This window comes from Clinocottus analis, unplaced genomic scaffold, assembly GCF_023055335.1.
Source record: "Clinocottus analis isolate CAN_PGR_092001 unplaced genomic scaffold, fCliAna1.0.p SCAF_22, whole genome shotgun sequence".
Taxonomy (NCBI): domain Eukaryota; kingdom Metazoa; phylum Chordata; class Actinopteri; order Perciformes; family Cottidae; genus Clinocottus; species Clinocottus analis.
In genome coordinates this window covers 1,868,704-1,881,321 of record NW_027175954.1, presented here as the reverse complement: position 1 = coordinate 1,881,321, position 12,618 = coordinate 1,868,704, and the positions used below count along the sequence as shown (strand labels likewise).

Sequence of the window (12,618 nt, the reverse complement as noted above, 5' to 3'; positions counted from 1 at the left end):
ATTAGTATGTAAAGATATAATAGAGTAATGTCTACCTGAGCAGATAATAAACTGTCGTTATCCCAGCATCTACTTCTACACTCGGGTTTTTAGGGCATGTCTGTGCACGTGTACTTCCTTTTCAAAGTGACTAATCACGTATATTCTGTTATGTAAAGGTCCGTTACTGTTTTTTCAAAATGTCCGACCTTGTGACCTCAACCAGGCTGGTTCATCACATGAACAAAACCAGGATCATCGCACTTCCTGTAGCATCGAGGATTTTAACGAGCCATTACACCCGAGATCCTCACAGTGACTATAATGACGACATTAAACAGGAATCCTTTGTATCGTGTTCCTCTTCGCTTAGCATGTGAGCATGATTGCATTGGCTAATTAGCGCTAAACACAAAGTGCTGCTGAGCCTGATGGGGAATGTAGTTTGGCAGGTTAATGAGCTAAGGTTGAAGCGTTGACCTGGTGATGCCACTGAAGGAAAAGTAATTTAATTCATCCCGAAGGAGAACTGGAATGTCCAAACCTCATGGTAGTTCATATCATAGTTCAGCGCGTGGTGGTGGTATTATCATGGCTAAAAGCAAATATTATAAAGACCACCTGGGAAACACTTGAAGACCCTTTGAGCTTCTGCACAAGTCTGGTTGTTTATTTTCTGCAGCACAGGGTTCTGGGCTCTGACTGTCACGAGGCCGATCGATTACTCGTTGTTTGAGAAAGCTCTAATCAGCCTTGAATCAGCCAAACGCTGATGGACTTCATGCCGCCATGCAGGGCGTCCGTGCCCCCCCACACACACACTTTTAATTATACGTATACACAAACACAGCCGGGAGCTGGTAAAGCTGTGATTATTATTTGCTTTTTTGTGTGACAATAAATCAAACATCAGGAGAGGAAGTACAGTAAATACGAGCCAACTTGACAGCATATTACATTACAGTCAGCCACTATTGTCATTAACCGACCAGGTAATGTGACGACAAATCTATTTTTTTTTCGGGTTGTGGCCGACACAGCAGCGATTGCAAACCTCAGCTTGTTTTGATCCATCCTGAGAGCAATGCACAAAGTTTGTCTTTTTCCCCGACAGTGTCTCGTTAGTGAGTCAGCCTCCTCCGTTTGTGCATCTTTTAGCCTCGGGCGAAACAGCACAACATTTAAAGCAGACAAGATTTAAAGTGTCAAACAAGAAGAAAATAAGCTAATCTATCCGGCTGGTTTCACCCAATCATGTCACATGTGGTTTCTCTCTCCTCGTTTTCATTCCTGTTGCCCTTCTGCTTCTTATTTCTCTCCATTTCCAACTCCTGCTGGAGCTGAGATTTACGACCCTGTTTGAATGGAGGCAGATTTAACGTCCTGGTAACAACATTACATTTAAGAGTCCTGGACTAAGTGAGAGACGCCGGTGGGCATTAAACTGTGGAGAATGACACAGATAGAAACTTTTACTAATTCCCACAGCACAGGGACTCACAAAACACATGCCCCCACCACCACCAAACACACACACACACACACACACACACACACACCATCTCTCTCTCTCCCACACACAAAAACATGTAAATCTCTTGCAAAAAAGTGTCCTCTTTTTCTTAATAACAAGGGACATAGAAAGTATGTCACCCAGCGTTCAGACAGAGTTACGGGGCTGCGTTTGGTTTGTTTGGTTGCAGTACATGTATGGCTGTTTGCACCGATGCTTTTGGGTGGATATGAAGTGGTGTGTGAGAGGTTGGGGATTGTTCATTTAATCTCTGGTGTGAAGCTGACGTCCTAATACTGAACCCACTGTATGAAATATTTGCCCGTAAATGCTTTAGAGGGAGTTAAGGCAATTCAACAAGGAGTTTCGGCTATTGAGCACAAACGTGTCAGTGTGCATTTGTGTGTGTGTGTTTCACTTGCAGTCAAACAGTGAATGGTCACATCTGTTCGGTACTGTACGGGGCCGTGTGGGTGTTTGCGTAGCGTGAGTCTGTGGGCATTAATGTGCATCATCAATTTCAGTCAGAAAGCAGTGGCATAGTTGAGGATTATATATACCCCATTTCCAGGCGGCTACACTAATGCCCATCTCATTCACACAAGGCCCATTAGCCTATGTGTCCGTGTGTGTGTCTGTGTGCGTACTGTACATGTGTATGCCTGAAGCACCTGGTGCTGTCTGACAGTGCCTAACCTAATGGAAGTAAAGCACAGCTGTAAAACCACTGGCCTGTGCCATACATCCGCCCGTGCAGGTCTCCAGCAAACTGCTTTCAACACCCTCACTTTACACAAAGATGTGCACACACATTTAGAGGCAGATTCAGACACACAAATACGAAGAGCCATACCACGGCTAATGGCTCGATAGCTCACGGAGAATCATTCAGGGGGACATGGGGCACAGAGTGTGCATGTGCGTGTGTGTGTGTGTGTGTGTGTGTGTGTGTGTGTGTGTGTGTGGGGGTGAGGGGGGATGTAAATCTCCAGACATAATCCATGGAAGGGAAAAGACCATCGGATGTAGCAGTCTGTCTTAAGCTGGGAGAAATTTGTTTGGTGTGTTCATGTGAGTGCGTGAGTGTGTGTTTGTGTGTATGTGTGCGTGCACATATGGCTCTGATTACGTTAGCTGAGCTGCTTACAGTAAAGCCAGAGGCTGACCAGCTCAGCCTGTGTGCTTTACCAACCATGAGAGGGCTGGGAGCTTTAATCACGGGTGGAGAGGGGAGGGGCTACAGCGCAGGAGAGGAGGGAAGGAGATGAGTAAAAGATAGAAGGATGAAATAATTGAGGCCAAAGGACTTGATGGATGAAAGGTGAAAGTTTGCAGATGGGCGAGAGAAAAAATTGAGAAAGGGATCAAAGTGTCAAATGGAAAGATGGGGGGGAAAGATTTGGAGAGACAGAAGAGAGTTGACCAGGGCAGAGAGAGCGAGGGATCGTGCAGTCCCTCTAGGGAGGGAAAAAAGAGCTCTTTGTTCATTCTCAACTAATAGTGATCCACTAACTATTGCTGCAACAGGGTTGATGTTGAAATACATACAGAAACAGACAAAGCTTGCTTTAAAGGACTCAAATACAACTGAATATCACAGTAATCTGCAATACGCGCAAAGTAAACGCTGGCTTGTTGTTGATCTAATCTGCCAGTGAGTAAAACACAGTTGGGATTCCACTCGTGCCGAGTTCAGGAACGCCGTTCACATTTGTTGTTTTAAACACCCCGGCTCAGCTCGATCATTCCCAGGGGGAATCCTCTGGCGCACTGGAAGTGATGCGTTAAACGTTTTTCCAGCGGCGGCGGCGGTTTGTTAAAAACAAATGAACAATGTAGCCAGAGATGAGACGCCAAATGTATGAGATGAAATTGCAAGCTACACGTGTCGAGCGAGGGATGAGGGGGATGAGCCCAGGATTCAATAAGAATTCATCAGAGCTGCTTAAGCTGGAAGATGATTCATAATAAGTTGGAGTCCTGTCGCGTGTTTTTTCCAGCGACGGTAATGTGTGTGAGTCTGACCCCCCAGACGAGAAAAGATGAAGATACTTGGGAAAGAAATTCCTTTTAAACGTACTTATCGCTTACGCTGCTAAACGCCAGATGAAAAGCACAGATGTCCTCATTACAAGACGACTAATAAACGTAATTAAAATCATTCGTCTCTCTTTGTGTGTGTGTGTGTGTGTTTGTTTTGATAGATTGATGCTGAGGGAGGAGGCACCCAGCGCTCCGCCGAAGAATATTGTTGCCAGTGGGCGGACAAACCAGTCCATCATGGTCCAGTGGCAGCCTCCGCCAGAACCACAGCTCAACGGAGTCCTCCGAGGATACGTGCTTAGGTATATCTACGCACAGAGACACACACATACATATATGGTTTTTAACGCTGACATTGACAAGTCTTAAGATATCTTTTAATACTAAACTGACTACCACTATCACATTTAAAAGTGTTCTATGTTTTATAATCAATTAGTCAAGTAATTGATTAGTTAAATAGCAAAAAATGAACTTTCAATCATTTTAATTATGGGTTATTTATCAAGAAAAATACTAAAGATGAACTGGTGCCAGCTTCCTTCTGCTGTTTCACACCATTGACAATGTATTTATATTTGGGTTATTTGGCTATTAAACAGACAAAACAAACAATGTCAAATGCTCACTTTGTCATCTGGGATATTGTGACAGGTGTTTTTCGCTATTTTCAGATATTTTAAAGACTAAACATCTGTTAAAAAAAAATAAATAAATAAAAAACCAGTCTGTAATTACTCATGACTGCAAACAAACTCACTGGAACTCACTTCTTAGTTACGGCCCTTGAGAAAACCAATGAAAATGTATTCATTAAAACGTATTTAATATATATATATATATATTCCACTGGCTGCCCTTGGTCTTTAATGTCCTTCACTTTGATAGATATACTTAATGCGTGACACACTGGGTGAAATCAAACTGTCATCAGCTGCCTCACATGCACTTTGCATATAATTGCAGTCGAAGTTATCAGGTCTTTATCGTCGTTCAGTGTGATATCTGACTCCACTTCAGAAATCAGTCGAAACTCACTCGCTCACACATCGCCACTCTATCATTTCAGCGTTATTGGACGGAGCTCCTGCCTCCCTATGTCTCCCCCCCCCCCTCCTTTGGATTCTCCTTGTCAGCTGGCACATAATCACTTTCTTTCTCTCTCATGTTCTCCCACTTTTCACTCCGTCCCCATCCCCCTTCCCCCTTCCTCCTCTCCCGGTGTGAGTGTCAGTGTGTCATGGGGGGGGGAGAGAGAGGAGAAAGGGGTTATCTCCTCTGCACTCCCGTCAGCCACCCGGCGCCCCCCGCTGTATGTTTGTGTGTGTGTGTTTAAAGTGTGCATGTGTGTGATAGAGCGCTGACTCAGCTGGTGAAACGTTGGAATATCCTGTTCCACCCAATAGGCTCCATATTAAAACGCTGACATGTGGATTATTACTCCATTCAACTCCATCAGATATGTACAATACCTAAGTGGTATTACACCTCCTTGTCTAGTCGGGTCATATTTCCTTTTAAGTGGACATTTATATCACATGTAGTAAAGCGAAGGCCTTGAAGGTGGACTATTCAGAGATGTCAGGCAGGCATTAAACGGTTTTTTATTTTTTAGGGGTCCTGACGGGATTCACACGAGTTTTCAACAATAAAAGATCCTCCAGAATAGTTTCTCTGCCTTCCAGATGACCAACATCTGTGTTTATGAATATCAACACTACTGTGGCTTTATATTTTCATTGTGTAGGAAGTGTAAAACATTTGGTTATTTTACCCTTATTCATGACATGATTTTGTCCAAAACAAGTGGCATGGAATTTGTGTTTAATCCATAACAATAAACATAATAAGATCAAATAAAGATAAAAAGTAAGTACTGCAAAATACTAACTTCCAATAAAGTCAGAAATATGAAACAATATATCTGTTTTGAAAATGATAAAAGCTATGTTATGCAAAAAGGATGGAATTTGCAAATTATTGACCAACGAAAGTGCAGATAGTATGAACAGTATAAAGAACATGGGCTAAGAGAATAATAAACAGATGTTTAAGGAACAGTGTGCTGCATTTAGGGGGATTGATTTGCGCACATTAATTATTAATGTGTGTAAGTTTCAGTTGGTTGCAATCTGCTCGTAATGTACTCTACATGCATTTGTCTGTGCGTTTTGACTTATGCTGAATCACTTGTTTACTTTTCCCACTTGTTTCGCTACAAACCAACATATTTACAAGTGTGTGTGTGTGTGTGTGTGTGTGTGTGTGTGTGTGTGTGTGTGTGTGTGTGTGTGTGTGTGTGTGTGTGTGTGTGTGTGTGTGTGTGTGTGTAGGTACCGTCTGGCAGGGCTACCAGGGGACTACCAAGAGAAGAACATCAGCAGCCCAGAGACCAACTACTGTCTGCTGAAAGATCTGATCATCTGGACACAATACCAGATCCAGGTGGCTGCCTTCACCGGGGCCGGCCTGGGTGTCTACAGCAGCGCTGTCACCGAGTACACGCTGCAGGGAGGTGAGTTAGAAACACACACGCGCACACACACACACACACACAAACACGACCATTTGTATTTCTCGGTCTTGGAGGGAAAAGCAAATGTACCAAGATGTTTTGAGACATTATGTCGAGCGGCAGTCCGTGCATGCACACGCATCACTGAACTTAGAGTATTCCAGCATAGAAATATTAGGAGCATACTCTTTTAGTGTACATTACTTTCATTAACTGCCCAAAAGAAGCTCTTGGAGCAAAAAGACCTCCCGTCACATTAAACACACACACACACATGTTCCCATTTTGTTTGTATGTTACACTGAGGGCGAAACGTGTGTCTCCAAGTGTTTCCAGGTAGTCAAATAAGTTCTATAAATAGATTTATAATGAATTGCTTGATGATTAGAACCTTTGAGACGAGACAAGTGATGTCTGATTAATAGATTGTTGTCATTATATCAATGCTTGATGCTTCTTCTAATTTAATGTACAAGTTAAATGTAAGAACCCCGCATCTAGGTTTAGTGGATGTTCATATATAATTAGGGAGAGCATTATTTCATGGACTCCGTGAGCTGTTAATATAAATAATAAGATGGGAATTGATATGTGAGATATCTGTGAGATGTTCAAGTGAGCATTGACCTTCTTTATTAATGAAATAAAAGATAATAAGAAGTATAAAGTCCGTAGGTTACCCAGCCTAAACAAACTTAAAAAAAATAATGAAAAAGCCCACACTTTTGAACTTTAGCGTGACCTATATTTTCTCTTTAATGTAGATAACTTTTTGATTCAATTGTGTGGACGCACACATCTCTAGAAAAACGCCTCCGCTCCAGCACACTATAGATATGAATGTTCTTTAATGGTAGTGGGTTGTCATAGTGATAAGGTAGAGCATCCTCAACGGGTTCTACGCGTTTTGTTTGTGTCTGGGATCACAGTCACAGGCAGCGCTACCTCAGCAGGCTTGGCCGTCTCCATGCAGCTCAGACTTGTTAAAGTTGCCCCTGAGGCGTCCCCCTCAAGGACATATCAACTTAAACCGACTCGGAGGAGACTGCAGGGCCGACGCAGGACTTGCTGGAGGGATTACACCTCCCATCTGGCCGAGGAGGTGCTGCAAGATGAGCTGGCGGAAGTTTGAAGGGAAAGAGAGCCTGTACCGCTCCATATGATATGATATAACAATATAGCGTGTTGATTATAGTCAAATTATGTAGTGAAAGACCAAGGAATGTAAGCAAAGGCCTTAAAGAAAGACGAGTGGTCGTGGGGGTAAATCTTCCCACCAGTGCTCCACTCCTCCTGACTTTTATTTCAAGAGTATATTAATTTTATTAAAGATAGACTGAACTTCATAGACTTACACACACACACACACACACACACACACACACACACATGCGCATAAAAAACATAGACGTTATTACAAGAGTTCAGGACAGGTTTATAGACTCAAGAGAGGGAGTTAGGCTCATTAATTATTCTAATGTGGTTTAATGGGAGTGGCTGCAGTGGATTGGACATGTTCTCCTGCACTATCTCTGAGAGGATGTGGTTGAAGTCAGTGTTAGACTCTGATAACGTTGCTCTCCTCCCGCTCTCTCTCACACAGGCATACTAAGATTCCCCCAGAGGACAGAGTTTAGTGTTTTATCTGTAGCTGTGAGCTGCAAGGGGTTAGAAGCAGATTCCCTGGAGTACAGTCAGCATGGCGAAGGGGGGGGGGGGGGGCATCTTTAACATCAATTAATCTTCCGTCTCCCTCTCTGTCTTGTCATCCGTTGACTCCTTCTCTCTATCTCCTCCCTTCCTTTCCTCCGCTAGTTCCTTTGCTCTGTGTACTCGCAGTGCAGTGCGTCTCTGTCTCGTCTGGCCTCTTTGGCTCAAACATGAGATGTAAAGGCCATTCCCATCATGCAACAGTGCATTATCACCATGTGGCGCTCCAGCATCAGCATAAACCCCTTATAGTGTAATCACCGGAACATGTGCCCAAGGACACACATGCAGTATGCATAAGCACACACATTTTTCGCAGTCACACTTCCTGGCTTTAATATTCTCATGGACCGTCTTTCTCTTGCTGACCTGCCGGTCTGATAGATTCCATATAATGCCTAAATATTCACATGGAGAGGCACATTTATGCACTGACATGAGGGAGGAAATAAGAAACATAAACATCAGCGACAGTAATCTGGGAGTCGATCTTCGTCTAACTTGTTTGAGCACTACATGTTCTGTCCTTGTTTACCATATTTACATCCTGCCAGCTTCCTTTTTTTATTTTTATTTTTAAAGTAACCTACTTTTCAAAGGACGAATTGCTCTAAGGACGAATTGCTTGTACACAATAGATTCCACAATCATCTGTCTCTTAGCACTCAACTGTCTGTTCCATGTGACTCTCTGGTGGACAGTAAATGCTTTGGCCAAGTTGATACATGCTTCAAACAGACTTATCGCTATTCTGCTATTTACTGTGTAAATTATTACTATTCTGCTTCAGTTTGACTGCAAATTCTTATTGTTTAATTTTTTATTGTTGAATCTTTGAACTGGGATTCTAATTTCAATTTCAAGTCAGAAAGTCCTAGTTTATGACTGATTGTTAGAACATAGATGTGTTGGAGGCAGCCAGGGGGGAAGAACTATGCAAGCTATGTCTCCTGGGAAAAGTTTGACAAAATAACCTTGATGATGTCACCAGGGTTATTTGGGGCTTGGAGGTTTTTAATCGTAAACCAACGATACGTACTGGATGTGTGGGGTGTGAAAGAAGTGTGCATTCAGGAGGCATCCATCTTCTAAAGATGAAGAGAAACTATTGTACATTGTATTTTGAGAAATGTAAGATCCAAGTTTCTTTTTATCTTTGCCCAAACCGCTAAATGAAAATGTCTCGTCCTCAATATTACCATTATTTTTTAACATCTGCCTCTTGGGAGTCATCCAACTTAATGCGAGTACCTTTAGTAAGTTAAGCATTTACACAAATCCAGTGTCATTGTTCTTGTTTCTAGTACATTATAATTTGTATTCAATGGATTATGGCGTTGCAGGCGATGCAGTTACATCATGTGGGTAATAAAGGGTGACAGGGCTGCAGTAAAGGGAGAGTGATGTGTCTACAGGATTGAACCAACAACTCCAGTGAGTCATCTAACTTTCTGTGGCCACTGTCTGTCCTCCTGAGGTCACTGACTAAAGGCATAATAGATTTAATTTATCATTTTGGCTGTCTTCATGAGCCGTCTTCCTTCAGCCTCTGTCACTGAAGGGTCAGCACCCTTATCTCACTTATCCCTCAACTGATACTATGCTAAATATGTGAATGCAAAACACAATAGATGAGATGAATTTCATTGAAAAATTAGGTCATTTTGCAGAAGAGAATAGCAGTGTAAGGTTGGCATTTAACTTTTGCAAGCCAAGCAGATATTTTAATTTAAAAAATGAACTGAATATCAATGTGAAATATGGTGCCCTATGATATATATATATATATATATATATATATATATATATATATATATATATATATATATATATATTTATACACATACATATATATATATTTATACACATACATATATATATATTTAAAAGCACAACTTGTTGAAAAAGTTTGAGTGTAACCTTGAAAACTGTTTATTTCTGCAGCTTCGGGCTCTGAGTCTGTCATTGTACATGTTTTCCCAGTGTATCATAACACTCATCCTCTTCCCTGTGGTGAACCCATTGCAGCTAAATGTTTCCCCGTGTGCTTAGTTCCCACAGCACCTCCGCAGGAAGTGGAAGTTTTAGCTATCAACTCCACGACCATCCGCTTCACATGGAACCCTCCGCCTCAGCAGTTTATTAATGGCATCAACCAGGGGTACAAGGTAAGCCTCCGCCTACGTGTTGATGTTAACACTACGTACCATTCCTCTAAAGTTCCTTAAGATAAGAGACCTTTATATGTGCAGGATCTGTAATGTTGGACAAGTTACATTTTCTTGCAAAGAAAAAATTATGTATTTTTAAAGTCTTCTTCCATCATCATTTATATATATATATATGCATTTTCTACTCGGATACTAAAATTAAAAAGATATTAAACATGCTTTACTGCAGGCAATAATGATACTGAAGTCTTGAGTCCAACGCTCTGATTCCCCAAAACAGTCTGTTTCCATCCATTTTTTTAGCGGTTTGAATGAAAAAGATGCTTTAAAATGAATAATAAGCTCTGTGTGGGTGTGTGAGTCAATTTTGTGAAAGCCTGTGAACTTCTCATAGGACTTTCCTCTCAAAGGTCATGGCCCAGAATGCATTGCCTTGCTCTTGTTTACCCATATGCTTAGCCCAGCCAAGTGAGGGATCAGCTTCAGGTATAAATGGAAATGACTGATGGAGGAAAAAGAGAGGGAGGATTAAATGGGGAAAGAGGAGAGAAGGTGTTGAGAAAATAGGGTGCGAGAGACCGAAGAGAAATAAGAGATAATAATAAAGAGGCAGGATAATGGGGAGCCGGGTTGAATACTGTGAGTGATCCATACGTAGTAGTTTTGGTATGTGATTTATTATTCACTTTATTGTGGCAACCAACCCCCCCAAGGAACTGATTAACATGTCAAAGAAAACACATCACATTCTTGCTGTGCATCACTGAGTCCGTCCGCGTGTGGGTGTTTGTGTGTGCGGTTGTGTTTTAGAGAATGTGAAGGTTGGTGTCTTTGTTGCTTGATAAATACTATATGGCTTTCCTTCTGTTTCATGTGGCTCTCTGATGCCGTCTCTGTAGAACAGGCTGCACTCTGAATTAGTGGAGTTCTCGGTGCCGCTGCACACGTGGGTGTTCGTCTCCGGGTGTGTTGTTCTGGTTAGCGGACAGTAGATTGTGATATTAATTAAAAGAGGATATGAAGCAAAGCCCCATCTCATCTCATACAATACAGATCACTGACTGTATACAATACCGTTAATAATATAGCTCAAAGCTGATTGCTGGAGGGGCGAACTGGAGAGACACTTGTGTCGAGTCCTCCATTTGTACGTCCTTGAAACTGTCTTCTGACGTACTTCAGATCTGCCTTAGAGCAAAAGTTTCAGACAAAGATAACATTTCTCTCTATCTTTCAATCAATACAAGCATACCAACACACAAAGAGGAGAGCATCCATTAAACCAATTGCATTTATATTAACACAAAGGTCTGTCCAGAGAATAGAAGCACCTATTAGTCAGTCATTACGACGAGGTCCTTATGACACATGTTACCTGAGCTTCCACACTATGCAGCAGAAAAGTAGTTTTTCCACTTCTGTCCATGCTCGAGTCTCCTCTCGGACAGCGTTGTGTACCGCATGCGTTCTGCAGCACACTTTTGGATGTCCATTGCAATCTGGTCCCGAATGCACACGTCACTATAGCAACAGCAGACCCAATCATCCCAGCATGCTTTGAAAGTGGACGGGCATCAGATGCTCGAGGGTTCCTGATCGGCAGTCTTTTACTGCGCCCAAACTGTACCGTGCTGATAATAAAGTAGAATAGAAAACCTTATTTCACCATGACGGACTGGCTGCACTGTGCCGCCCTTTGGGCAGAGAGAAAAGCAGCCGCTCAACTGTCTCTGGGTATCAGCAACTTCTTCCTAATAGGAGTTCTCTGCGGGTTTTGATTGGGTTGCTCTTGCAGATTGTAGAGATTATAGGATGTGTGTGCAGTGGAACCGCTTTTTAATGGTGAATAAAGAACATGTTTGTTGTGTATATTCGCCAACATAAGTGTGTTTCTGTAACACTTATTTTACAGATCCATTCAAAGGAAAATGTGTTATGAACGTTGTCGCGCTACAATCCACAACACCCTAAAAATACATCACAGTTAATTAGCAAGAAGCACATTGGCTGAACAAGCAGTAAACTAGATAAGGTGCACTCAGTATAGTACAGATCGCCGCCAGGTGTGTCTGCAACAACCACTGCACATGCATTGTGTGAATACTAAATATCAATGCACGGATATCAATAAACAGCTCCGATATGTCTGTGGCCTTAATCACTTTCTGATATCCTCATTCACTCCCTATGTAATAGACTATGAGAGTTTAGTGTTTAGTGAGCCATAAGTTGATATTTTTGACACCTATTAATCATGTTTGTGTCATAACTTAAGGGTGGTTGAGTCTCACAATGGTAATTTTCACGTTAATAAAATGCAACGCTTTGCATTGTGTGATTGTTAGCAAAGAAATCCTTTTTGTAAAAGGTCATTGTAGATAGGAGACTAGTGGAGGGACAAAAGAAAAAGGTGGTAGTGGAGAACCTGCTCTTAAAATGAACTCTCAAAGCCCGGTGCGCTTCCTTTTTTTAAATTGCCTTTTTTTTTTTTTTTTTTTTAAGATCGTTCATTTTCTCGCATTCATTCGCAGTTGCATAACCACAATAAACAGCTCTTAACATTTCAGCCTTTCAGAAGCCCTGAGAGGCTGGTCATGGTTTCCTTTCATTAGTCTTAAAGTACGGAGATGATTGTCCACAAGGTTCCATGTGAAAACAAAATAAAATGGGTTTCATTTTCCTCCATT

At 41.9% G+C, this 12,618-nt stretch overlaps 1 protein-coding gene across 6 annotated transcripts in view; it reads left to right on the top strand.

Moving 5' to 3' along the window:
* LOC137792840 (protein sidekick-1-like) overlaps positions 1-12,618 on the top strand; it is a 214,878-nt gene that overhangs the window by 156,541 nt on the left and 45,719 nt on the right. For all 6 annotated transcript variants that reach the window (XM_068588606.1, XM_068588607.1, XM_068588605.1 and 3 more), the window contains 3 exons: positions 3,697-3,837; positions 5,869-6,050; positions 9,813-9,928. In XM_068588606.1, the coding sequence (XP_068444707.1) occupies positions 3,697-3,837; positions 5,869-6,050; positions 9,813-9,928 (439 nt within the window). The remainder of the gene's footprint in view (positions 1-3,696; positions 3,838-5,868; positions 6,051-9,812; positions 9,929-12,618) is intronic.